The 13500-nt window shown below is 41.5% G+C and overlaps 1 protein-coding gene across 1 annotated transcript in view; it reads right to left on the bottom strand.

The window, feature by feature from the left end:
• pls3 (plastin 3 (T isoform)) overlaps window positions 1-13500 on the bottom strand; it is a 63301-nt gene that overhangs the window by 40615 nt on the left and 9186 nt on the right. The window contains exons 4-7 of the mRNA XM_056471751.1: window positions 11474-11603; window positions 8575-8707; window positions 8403-8484; window positions 8039-8204 (exon numbers count right to left, since the gene is read on the bottom strand). Coding sequence (XP_056327726.1) covers window positions 8039-8204; window positions 8403-8484; window positions 8575-8707; window positions 11474-11603 — 511 coding nt within the window. The remainder of the gene's footprint in view (window positions 1-8038; window positions 8205-8402; window positions 8485-8574; window positions 8708-11473; window positions 11604-13500) is intronic.

The following is a 13500-nucleotide window of genomic DNA, read 5'->3' as shown; positions in this document are numbered from 1 at the left end:
TAATAATTTCATAAACAGCGTTTTTTTTCCCAAAATCAAAAAAATATATGTAATGGGGTGATCTCCAAAAGGGACGGGTTTCACATTGTATGTGCATAATGGGGGATCCCCAAAGGAAAGGGGTTTCCCATTATACATAGGTGAATGGAGTCGAAATTAAGCTCATCGCCCCTTTAAAAGTGCGGAGGTTTCCCTTTGCTTCCATTTCTCTCTGGCATGGAATAGTGGCGGTGTGTTGATTGCGTCCTAACTTTTTAATGTGCGTTAAGCATTGAGCATTAAGCAGTAAGTCTGCAGTATTTATAGAAACATGTACAAGGCAACGGTATGTTTCTGTCTATGTCTCCGGTTATTTCTGGTGAGTTCTAGTGCTGTTAATGAATAGCAAATCATTCTTTTAGCGGTATCCATGTGTGGTCGGTGGATTACTCACCACTTGTGTTGAGAGCCAGTTAACTGTGCTGCGGTAAGTTTGTAAGTGTTTTTTATTTAGAAATGTGATTTTAAACTTTAACGTGAGAATAATGATTATTGAACGGTTGTTTTATAGAGTGCCCGTTGCTGTTTTGCTGCTGTCTGGCGATCCGATTGTGCTACGAAGAGGTGATTTGCTTTTCCTCTCAAGCACCTGATTGTGTGTGACCTGGTCGCGTCAAGGCAGAGTGTGTGGTTGTGTGTGTGTGCGCGCGCTTATGATGCGAGGGTGCGCTCATTCTTGATGTTGGCGCGTTTGTGAGTGTATGTGTGTGCGTGTTGTGATCTAACTATTTGGTGGGTTTGTATTTTGTTTGTGTAAATTGTGAAGGGCTGCTGTTATTGTTAATCCTCTTCATTTTCGGTATTAACAGCAAGGATTGCCTTTATTTGGGGAGGGGTTTATTTTGGCTTTGTCTGTTATGCGGGTGGTTTATTTTGAGTGTGGGTTAGTTTATCTTTCTTTAGTAGTAAGGAGTGTGTTTTTTTTTTGAGGGTTTTGTTTATATTGAAGTGTTGCGTTTTTCTCTTTTGCCTTGATCTTTCCCAAATGTTGGTATATCCTGTGTAATAGTGTGATCTAGCAGTGGCCACTGACAACTACTATACAAACAGAATCATATTGTTCTGTGACTCATTGTAAGGGATTACATGTTTTATATGATTACATTTTTTAAATCTATTTAAGTGTCTAATAAAAAGATTGTTTGTACATCTGTCTGTTTGATATTTCCATTTGTTTGGATAAATCCTGAAGTTGTGGGCATGAAAGTCAAACTGTAGTTTATTATATTTAGTAAAGTACAGGCCCCGATTACATATAAACAAAATATAAAATAGCATATTTTTTAATAGAATTTTTTTCTGTAACTGGACCTCTTTTAATGTTTATTGAATACCTCTGGTCTAGCTTATTGATCCTTTTGGCTCAAGGTTCATCTGAGGTTAGGAACAGACCCTGTGAGACAGGCATAATCTCCCTCAAGTTTAATTTGAGAGAAAACCTGTTTAGTCTAGCAATGAAGTCAAGTTAAGTTTCACAGTTGATAAACACACAGAGGTGCATTTCCGAAAACCATCGTCAGCCAATTAAGGTCGCAAGTTACATTGTTACAAACACAGTTCATTGATTTATTGTTTCCCAAATCCATCGTACCAACGAACATTCGCAAACTGCGTCGCAAACTTGTGCGCTTGAAACTACACCTCTAGAGCTGTAGTTAAGCATAGCTCCTAGTTGTGTTCTATTCACAGTTATCCTCCTATGCCCTTTTCATTCAGAAGGTTCCAACATTTAAACTCTGAATGATTTAAAAAAGAAAAAACAGGATAAGGTCATCTCTCTTCAGTTTAATTTGCTTTCAAAGTAGCCTATTTTTACAGTTTAGTTTTTGAAATCTTTATATTCACAATTGCACTCCCTTCGTAGTGCACTGTGAAAATATTTTTGACATTTTGAATGCAGCCGTGGCTCATAACGAAAGCTATAGGTGACTATTATTTAAAAGTGGAATTTATGTTACGTCTCCAAAGCTTGTGAAAACAAAAATATATGGCATAGGTTAATGGTTTTAATTAGTAGTAGTTTATTTATTAAGAAATGTGCCTGTAGCCTTCTGTATATGTGTCACGGATTGGCCAGGCTCTTCCACCAGCATCACGCAACGATCACCTTCACCTGAGTATTAACCACGCACAGCTGCACCCAATCACTCAGACACACTATATAAGCACACACCTTCACTTCACTCATTGTCCGGTCTCGTTCCTACGAAGCGGACTCTGAGTGAACACCTCCTGGTAATCACTAACCCTCGATCTCAGAAATATTGTACTTACCTACTCTCTGTTTCTCCTAGTCTGTCCAGTGTTCCCGGTATCCTGTCTGCCTTGTGTTTATCGTCAGTCTGTCTTCCCCTCAAGCCCTCTGGTGTGTGCATTCGGTCTCCCTTGGTGTCTTTCATCCAATCTGCCTCAAAGGATCCTCAACACAACCAAAATCCAGTCACTTATCATCAGTTCTCCTTGTGTGCTCACTGTTGTAAATAAACACCGTTATTCATCTACTCACCTTGTTTGTCCGTCTGCTTCCCGTAACAGAAGACCGGACCAACTACAATCAACATCATGAGCACTCACGATCCCATTCAGGAGTTGGTGGACTCGCTGAAGAGAGTCTTGTCACCATCTGCTCCACTTCCCGAAGCACCACCAGCACCGAGCACTTCTTCACCGTCCACCCACTCATCCAGTCCCATGGCTCGACCAGCGCCCTACTCTGGCGGGACGGAGGAGTGCAATGGTTTTCTGTTACAATGTTCTCTGGTATTTACCATGCAACCTGAGTTATATCCCACAGATCGGTCCAAAATTGCGTTCATCATCTCCCTTCTCTCTGGATCGGCTCTTCGGTGGGCAGAAACCATCTGGCAACAGTCTGGGCCGGTAACAAGCTCCATTCAAATGTTCACCAAATATTTTAAGGAGGTTTTTGGTCGCGCAGATGCAGAAGTAGCAGCCGGAGAACAGTTATACCATCTCAAACAGGGAGCCATGTCCACTCAGGATTATGCGCTCCAATTCCGCACTCTGGCTGCTGCTAGTGGATGGAATGAGCGATCTCTCCTCACCACCTACCGGCTCGGATTGGAGCCCAGCCTCCGATTACAACTGGCAGCCCTCGACGATACCATGGGGTTGGAGAAATTCATTCAACAATCTCTCCGCTGTTCTGATCGTCTGAGGGTCTACCAGCATGCTCTTCCGCCAGTACCCCAAGCACTCCTCCGTTCACCAGAGCCAGCCGTCCCTCCAGAACCAGAACCAATGATCGTAGAATCTGGTAGACTCACGATCGCTGAGCGACAGAGGAGGCTGACCCGGGGTCTGTGTATGTACTGTGGAGCCGAAGGACATGTCAGACTGGACTGTCCCATTCGTCCAGCACGTCCCTTGGTGAGTGTGTTCAGTTCTCCCATTGAAAAAATGCATCCTCTCACCACCAATGTCCAGTTAACTACCCCTTCTGTATCCGTTTCAGTCACGGCCCTCATCGACTCCGGGTCAGCTGGAAATTTTATCTCATACGACCTCTGTCGCCACCTCCAGCTTAACACCGAAGCCTCGACGCACGTCTACCAGATTCAACCCATAACCAACAATATCCATTCCCAGGCACGGATCCATCGTAAATGTGAACCTATCAATCTCCAAGTGGGATTGCTCCACAAAGAGGAGATTCAATTTCTGGTTCTGGAGGGTGCATCTATGGATATCATCCTAGGGCGCCCGTGGCTGGTGAAGCACGATCCCATCCTCTCTTGGGGCACAGGAGAAATAAAGAGATGGGGTGAAGACTGCAGATCCAGTTGTTTTCCCGACCTACCCGTTCAACTTCAGAGACCCCTTACCGTCTACGTCACGTCTGTCGAAAGTCCAGTCGATAAACGATCCATCCAAATCCCGAAAATCTACTCCGCATACGAGGACGTATTTTGCCCCAAGAGAGCTTCCCAGCTACCTCCACATCGGCCATGGGACTGCGCAATAGACCTGCTTCCGGATGCTCCTATGCCCAAAGGTAGGATCTACCCGTTGTCCCTTCCGGAAACTAAGGCCATGGAGGAGTATATTCATGAGGGTCTGAGTCAGGGGTATATTCGTCAGTCCACGTCACCCGCGGCCTCAAGTTTCTTCTTCGTGGCCAAGAAGGATGGAGGGTTGCGGCCTTGTATAGACTATCGAGTCCTGAATCAAGGTACAATCAAATTCAGATATCCGCTTCCTCTCGTCCCTGCGGCCCTGGAACAACTCCGATCAGCAAAGATATTCACTAAGTTGGACCTCCGCAGCGCTTACAATCTGGTAAGAATACGCGAGGGGGACGAATGGAAGACGGCGTTTGTGACCCCTACAGGGCACTATGAGTACCTGGTCATGCCCTATGGTCTGGTCAACGCCCCCTCCGTATTCCAAAACTTCATCCATGAAGTCCTCCGGGAGTTCCTCCACCTCTCAGTCATAGTCTACATTGATGATATCCTGATTTACTCCCGGAGTGAGGCTGAACATCGCCACCACGTTGCGGAGGTCCTACAAACCCTCAGAGAGCACCAATTGTACCTCAAGGCAGAGAAATGCTCATTCCACTTACCCTCTGTTCAGTTCCTAGGGTACATCATCGACCAAAATGGGGTTCGCATGGACGAGGGGAAGGTCAAATCCGTTGTTTCCTGGCCAGAACCCACAACCATTAAAGAACTCCAACGATTTCTAGGATTTGCCAATTTCTATTGACGTTTCATCCACAACTACAGTCTCATCACCGCTCCGCTGACCAACCTACTCCGAAAACAACCCAAGAAACTCTCCTGGCCTCCCGAAGCCGCCGCAGCCTTCCACAATCTCAAACAATCCTTCACTCAAGCTCCACTCCTGACTCACCCTGATCCTGACCTACCTTTCGTGGTAGAAGTGGATGCGTCGACCACTGGAGTGGGAGCCATTCTGTCTCAATACCACGGTACACCAGCATTACTCCATCCATGCGCCTATTTCTCCAGAAAACTCAGCCCGGCGGAAAGGAACTATGACATCGGGAATCGAGAACTACTAGCGATCAAGCTCGCTCTAGAGGAATGGCGACACTGGCTGGAGGGAGCCAAACATCCATTCCAGGTGATTACTGACCATAAAAATCTACAGTACCTCAAGGAAGCTAAAAGACTCTGTCCTCGTCAGGCCCGGTGGTCTTTGTTCTTCTCCAGATTCCAATTCTCAATCTCTTACCGACCAGGATCAAAGAACGTCCGAGCAGACGCCCTTTCCAGAATTTATGATCAGCCGGAAATCGTAGAAACACCAGCCAAGATCCTCCCAGAACAAATTTCTGTTTGTCCCATCACCTGGTCCGCTCCTACAGTCGTCGCCACTCCAGACTCGAGGATTCCGCCGGGCTGTCCCCCCAATCGACGCTTCATCCCTGAAAACCAACGGGTAGATCTTATTCATTCCAGCCATACATCTTTGGGCACAGGGCATCCCGGGGCCAACAACACCCTCTCGTTGCTTTCCCAACGCTTTTGGTGGCCGAACATGGCGAGGGATGTGAGGAGATACGTCCAAGGCTGTAGGGAATGCGCTATGTCAAAGAGTCCTCGCCACCTGCCTGCAGGTAAACTCCATCCCTTGCCCATCCCGAACCGCCCCTGGTCACACCTAGGAGTTGACTTCATGACAGATCTTCCATCATCCGAAGGTAATACTTGTATTTTAGTCATTGTGGATCGATTTTCTAAGTTCTGTCGTTTAATTCCTTTGAAGGGTCTGCCCACAGCCCTAGAGACCGCCGAAAACCTGTTCAACCATGTCTTTCGAAATTTTGGAGTACCAGAAGATATAGTCTCGGACCGAGGACCCCAATTCATCTCCAGACTATGGAAAGCCTTCTTCAGACTCCTAGGTGTGACCGTAAGCCTCTCGTCTGGCTACCACCCACAGACCAACGGCCAGACCGAGAGGAAAATTCAGGAAGTGGGGCGGTTCCTCAGGACCTTCTGTCACGGTCATCAAAACTCCTGGAGCCAGTTTCTGGGCTGGGCGGAATACGCCCAGAATTCACTGCGGCAACCTACCACCGGACTTACGCCATTCCAGTGCATCCTAGGATTTCAACCTCCACTCTTTCCCTGGGATGGCGAACCATCTGATGTCCCCGCAGTGGATTACTGGTTCCGGGAGAGCGAGAGGGTATGGGACGACGCTCATCACCATCTCCAGAGGGCAGTACGCAGAGCAAAGGAGGTATCAGATAAAAGGAGGAGTCCAGGTCCCATCTATACTCCAGGGCAGAAAGTCTGGCTCTCCACCCGAGATATCCGCTTGCGACTGCCCTCCCGAAAACTAAGTCCCAGATTTGTTGGTCCCTTCACCATCCTGGAACAGGTCAACCCCATCACGTTTAAGTTACAGTTACCACCACAATACAGAATCCACCCCACATTCCACGTGTCACTCCTCAAACCCTTTCACGACCCTCTGATTCCCTCCACAGAGCCTGGCCATGAAGAGGAACCTCCTCCCCCACTGATGTTGGAAGAAGGGTCCATCTACAAGGTCAAGGACATCCTGCGGTCCCGACGTCGTGGGGGTCATCTGGAGTACCTTGTCGACTGGGAGGGATATGGTCCAGAGGAAAGGTCTTGGGTCCCCAGATCAGATATATTGGATCCCGCACTTATGGAGGAGTTCCACTCCAATCACCCTGAGTTCCCAGCACCTCGTGGACGTGGTAGACCACCACGGCGTCGGAGGTTTAGGCCCTCAGGAGCGGGCCCTGGGGAGGGGGGTAATGTCACGGATTGGCCAGGCTCTTCCACCAGCATCACGCAACGATCACCTTCACCTGAGTATTAACCACGCACAGCTGCACCCAATCACTCAGACACACTATATAAGCACACACCTTCACTTCACTCATTGTCCGGTCTCGTTCCTACGAAGCGGACTCTGAGTGAACACCTCCTGGTAATCACTAACCCTCGATCTCAGAAATATTGTACTTGCCTACTCTCTGTTTCTCCTAGTCTGTCCAGTGTTCCCGGTATCCTGTCTGCCTTGTGTTTATCGTCAGTCTGTCTTCCCCTCAAGCCCTCTGGTGTGTGCATTCGGTCTCCCTCGGTGTCTGTCATCCAATCTGCCTCAAAGGATCCTCAACACAACCAAAATCCAGTCACTTATCATCAGTTCTCCTTGTGTGCTCACTGTTGTAAATAAACACCGTTATTCATCTACTCACTTTGTTTGTCCGTCTGCTTCCCGTAACAATATGACATGGGCCTAGTGTTTAGAACATTTCAGCAGTGGTTTCAATGTCACAGTTGTAAAAGTAGACTTAAAAAAATTAAATAAACAAATAAACAATATCCTACTTAATAATTATGATAATAAATAGCCTACTGTAAATTACAACCATAAACAATTTCTATGATTCAAATATGAGATTATAGTGTTAGCTAAGTAGTTGTATATTTTAACATAGAATATGGAATGTTCTCAATAATATTTGTGAAGGAAACATTGGCCTATATGTGCCGTTTACAAATATTTCAGTTAATATAGAAAACGAGTGCATATTTTTACTAAAACTAATATTGGATTTTTTTAAGTGCATGTGTGTGTAAAACAATATAATTTTATACAAAAAATAATGGTAATTTTCTCTAAAGTTGTTAGTCCGCCCCATTTAGAGCGTAATTATCGAGGTTTTATGTTATAACTAATGTGGTTCAAGTGATGGATCTGCGACAGAGAAGCTTCAGTTTTGCGGAAACACTGGTCACTACATTGTTCATTTTTCAAATGATGCACCGTACTATGATAATTCAGCCAATAGTTATGTCGTGGTTTGGGAAACACCCACCAGGTCAATTCAGTCAGTCAGGTTAACACTTTAACTATAAAAGATTTTTCTGGTTATTTTCAGATAACCTGGATTTTGTCATTACCATGCCCAAGGCAGCACTGTTTGGACCAAAAGCAAAACTGTATTTGCACAGACATGTACCCTCATTTCTGCTCAGCTCAATGTCAGCAAACAGACCAATCTTGATGATCTGCCACAGAAGCCCTAAAACCAGATGAGGTTTGCCTTCTCGAAGGTCTAAAGCTCCGATGTTGACCACGTGACAGCCAATGGCAGAGGCTGAATTGAGAGCCAAGTTAAGATTCTCCTGCAGGATGAAAAGAATGTTTTTAATATAGCACAAAATTACATTAATTTAACCAGGCTAAAAAATTAAATAAATAACTAATTAAGTTAAAGTCACTAACACAAATTTGTTTGCTTTAATACAGGAAAAAAACATGGTTAGTAATCCAGAGTAATTAAAGATAATTTTCAAAGGAATACACTAAAAATAAAACCAAACCTGTATTGTAAATGGTGTTAGCTTTTTTTTGTTGATTGTCCTCTCATCAATAGTATCAGGTACTGAAAGATTGATCATTTTACTAAAATACACAAGGACACACAGATTAAGACATATGGATATCTTAAATGTTAAAATAATGAAACCATAGACAAGAAAGTATCAGGCTTACCACAGGACTATACCATCACCTACGGCCTTAAAGAGAGCATCCGTATTAGGGTTCATGGGCAGTGTGTGTTTACAGTCAGGGTCATGTTCCAAAGCTGTGTTGATCCAATTCACAAAGGCAAACCTCTCCTCCTCTTTTCACAGATGCAACAAATAAAAGTATATACAGTACCATTAATGCCAAATAGTACATGATTAATACCAAACAATAGCCCTCACAATACCATAAAACTTTCAAAAGATATTAACTTGTGCCTAAAGTACCTGGAATTACCATGTAGATTTCATGGCATTAATATGACAGTTCATGCAAAGACTGTAATATCACCATTATCTTGGTAGCTTATCATCTCAATACAACAAGCCACTGGGAAGTATAGTGCAAACAAACCTTGATGATAAAGTTTAAAATTGTTTTTTAAAGTTGGAGATTTGACGATTTCTATTGTTAAAAGATGGTAATCTAAGTGCTTGCAAGGCAGTTCACAGTATATTGCTATGAAGTTACAACGGTACTGATATGTCACTAGCATGATTAGCATGTCACTACGATTCTAGCATAACTAACAAGTTATTAACATGCTGTTAGCATGATTAGCATGTCACTACCATATTGTTAACATAAATAGCATGTGCTAGCATGTTACTAGCATCTTGTAAATGGCTGCTATGGTGTGGCTGGACTGTTGCCAGGGCAATATTTAAGGAGTTAAAGAAAGAAAAAGAAAAAATATGTAGAAATAATAAAGGCAGAGGAATAAGAAGGAAGAAAGAGGATGAAGAAAAAAGAAGAAAGAAAAAGGAAAAAGAAGGAAGAAATTAAGCACCTTCATTTAAAGGGCACCTATGGTGAAAAATCTACTTTTTTTTAAATTTAACAACAAAAATGGTGGAGCAATTGGAGCGGTTTTCAGATCGACCGCAACTTGACGTAGGAGTGCGGTCCCCCCGCCCACCAATATTGATTGACAGCTGCGCGCATTAACATGTCTCCATAGTAACGTATATAATCATATCAACAAGACAGGATGAGCGAAAAGCAACCGGGAAAAAAAGGTCTGTTCAGTTCGCTTGGACCATCAATCATCATCAAACGTGATCAAGAGTGAGTTTTACAAGTTTAAAATGTTTTAAAATAGAGCATGTGTAATCAATTATAGCGATTCACTTCAGATTCACTTCATCAGCACAGCCGCGTGTCAGAACAATTATAAAAGAAGACGCTTCAATCCCGGTTTGTGGACGTTAAATCAGGTTTATTTTGTACATTAACATATCAGCAGTATATATTTTCCAGTATCATGTCACATATGCGTGCAAAACGAGTTCTGTGTGTGTGTACTCGCTGTGTGTGTGTGTGAACATTGTAATGACATTGTGTGTGACTCATTGTTGCAACTCTAAAAAAAAATGCATCAAATACTGATTGTTAAAGTTCTTACTGTAGTATTTCTCACAAACGTTACATGAGATCTGCTTCCTGAGGCAGCCGAGGGCGGCAATTGGGCCATGTTGCTGACAGGCACGTGGGAACGGTGGGCGGGGAGGACTAGCCTTAAAGGCCCAGTACTAAAAACAGCAACAACCTTTTCCCAGCTGTAGTACAGACACTTCAAACAGCTATAATAAATAATCTGATGGGTGTTTTGAGCTGGAACTTTAAAGACACATTCTGGGGACACAAAAGACTTATATTAAATATGAAAAAGGGGTAACCTATGTGCCCTTTAAACAAACTTTTAAAAAACAACACGTTTCATCAAAAAAAAAAAAAAAACTTTCAAATCATGCAATGAACAAAATAAATAAAGAAATTGTGAAATTAAGAACCTTTATTTAATACAAACTTTTAAAAACAACATATCATTAAGTAAAAACAAGCTTTTTAAAATCATGCAATTAAAAGACAGAAAGAAACAAAAGAGAAAGAAGGAAGTAGAAGAAATAAAGAAGATAAAAAGAAGGAATTTATAAAGTGTAAGGACTTTTTATTACAGACTTTTAAAACATGTTTCATTATTGAAAAAATCTTCTAAACCCTTCAATTAAGAAGAAAAATAAAGAAAGAAGAATAACGAGGAAAGAGAAGAATTTTGAAATGTTAACACCTTACACCAACATAATTCATTGAGAAAAAAACAAACAAAAAGACAAAGGCAAAGACAAAAAACGAAACCATTTAATGAAAAGGAATAAAGAAATAAAAGGCAAAGAATAAAGGAGAAGAATAAAGAAAAATAAAGAAATTTTAAGTGCCTCAATTTAATACTTTTAAAAACATATGAATTATTGAGAAAAAACAAACTTCAAAACTGCAGACAAAACAACGAAAAAAGAAATCATGCAATGAAAAAGAGGAAAGAAGAAAAAGAAAGAAGAATAAAGAAAAAAAATAAAGTTTAGTACCTTTGTGTGACAAATTTTTTAAAATGATGTTTTGTTTAGAAAAAAATACAAACTTTCAAATCATGCAATGAAAAGGAAGAAAAAAGAAAGAAAGAAGGCATTGTAAAAGAAGAAAGAAGAAACTTCAGATTTTATGCAATGCAAAAGAAGAAAAAGAAAAATGAAGGAGAAAGAAGGAAAAGAAGTAAGAAAACTATATCATAATTGCCAAAAATAATAATTATTGATTATTCATTTAAAGTTGTATTTGTGATTAAATGTTTTAAATATATATATTTATATATTTATATATATAGATTGATAGATAGATAGATAGGTATATAGATAGATATATAAGATAGGATAAAGATAAAAATATATATATAATAAAAAAATGCAATACGGTTGTTATAATAATGTTACTACAACTAAAAATATACTGTGTTTAGCCACCATAATTAATGCAAAAGGAAGAAGTGATTTGTTTCATCTGGTAAAAACACAGGTATTTTTACCTGAAAAGGAGTGCTGTGTGCCTGCACTGGAGAGCTCAGAGGTGCCTCCAATAGCCAAGATACCCTCTTTCCTGTTAATGGCCTTCCGAAAGCTCTTTGCAATGTCACTGCTCTTTAACTCCTGAAATATCTGGATAGACACACAATAGGATATTAATAGTATAATAGAGGATACCTGTATGCATAATGGCCAACACAGTGCTTTAGTCATATTAATCTATGTAACGTAGCTTTGACCCAGTCTGCATTTTACTGTATAAAAGCGCAATAGAAATAAAAGTGACTTAACTTGACCTAATATACATAACACACAAAAAAATGCTACAAAGCCATTCACCATATCAATGCACATAACCATGTCAGGAACTATCATAAAGACAAGACATTGCCTAATAAAATAAATGTAAAAAAAATGTTTTAGAGAAATATCATGTAAAAACTGCCCCTTTATGTGCCAGTACTTTTTAGAATATATATACATGTCTGAAAAAATTATGCCATCATATTATTTTTATATTGGTTTATTTTAGTTCTTTTAAAATATAATACTGCTGTACAATTACAATTTTTACAATATTTTGATCAATGCAGAGATGATAAAACAAACAAACAAACAAAAAATCATATGAATTATTCTGAACTTTTTTACTTTTAACAAACGTTCATGTAACTTTTTGCCCTATTATGTAACATTAGCTGCAAAGGTAACAGGTATCATATATTTAGTACATGGAAAGACCAGACGAGATTTGGTGTAACTTCAAGCAGGTATCCTTAAATCGAAAAAAATGTCCTGAAGGAGCTGCAGCCATTAAATTTTTACTAAGACAGTTTTACAGTTGTGATCACCAGCAGTGTTTCCTTTGCTGGAGATTACTTCCTGCACCTATCCTCTTAACTCCTGCTACAGCCAACAATAATCCAGACACTGACACACACAGCTGAAGCTCATGATGACTGATTACATGGACTATTTAAACACTTGTCATTCCCACATCCCACATTGCATTCGATTCGTAAGCGTTTATCCTTGTTTCTTGCCTTCCTGTGTTTTGACTTTTTGGACTGTTTGTACCATGTTTTTATTCTTTGCCATCTGCCTTGAACTTTTTGCCTTTATTACGGTTTATGCTTTTGATTTGTCTCTGATGCTGTTTATGCTATTTTTTGGCCCCTGCCTGCCTGACCTTTCTTTAATAAAGCTGCAGTTGGATCTAACTGCTGTCTCCATCAGCCCAGAGATAATAAAACAAACAAACAAACAAAAAATCATATGAATTATTCAGAACTTTGTTTGTTTCTGAATTGCCATTGGTTGAGCTTCATAAATGGCTACCACCACCTGAGCTGCCAGAGTTGCTGCCACAACCAAAGTTATTACTGCCAGGGCTGCCACTGCCACCATTTGTCAATGCTACCACCTGAGCCCCAAGAGTGGTAGCTGCCACCATTGATACCAGAGCTACATTTACAGGAGCCATTGATGCACCAATACCTCGGCAGTGCCTCCTAATCCTGAGTCGTCTGATCCAGCAGGGTTGTGTGACCCACCGGTGCCTCCTCATCCACCCATGTCTCCTGACCGACTGGGGTTGTGTCCGATTGCCACTGTTAACATAGGCACAATGCCTCCGTACCCAGAGCCTCCTGACCCACTAGGACTGTATGACCCACAAGAGCCTCTGTATAAACACCACTCATTTACATATCCATTGCTGATTCTTGTCTAATCTGCATTCAATTCGTAAACATTCTTCCTTGTTTTGACTTCTTTTCCTTACATTTATTTTGTGCTTTTCTGGACACTCAAAGTGCTTTAGACATTTAAACATTGGAACGGAATCTCCTCATGAAGCACCAGTGAGCAGCATCCACCTGGATGATGCAATGGCAGCCATATTGCGCCAGACCCCACACCAGCTGATTGGTGGAGAAGAGACAGAGAAATTAAGCCAATTAACATATGGGAATGGTTAGGAGGCCATGATGGACAGAGGCCAGTGGGCAAATTTGGTCAGGTTAAACCT

The sequence above is a fragment of the Danio aesculapii genome, chromosome 14, assembly GCF_903798145.1.
Source record: "Danio aesculapii chromosome 14, fDanAes4.1, whole genome shotgun sequence".
Lineage (NCBI taxonomy): Eukaryota > Metazoa > Chordata > Actinopteri > Cypriniformes > Danionidae > Danio > Danio aesculapii.
This window is presented reverse-complemented; position numbering and strand designations above follow the sequence as displayed.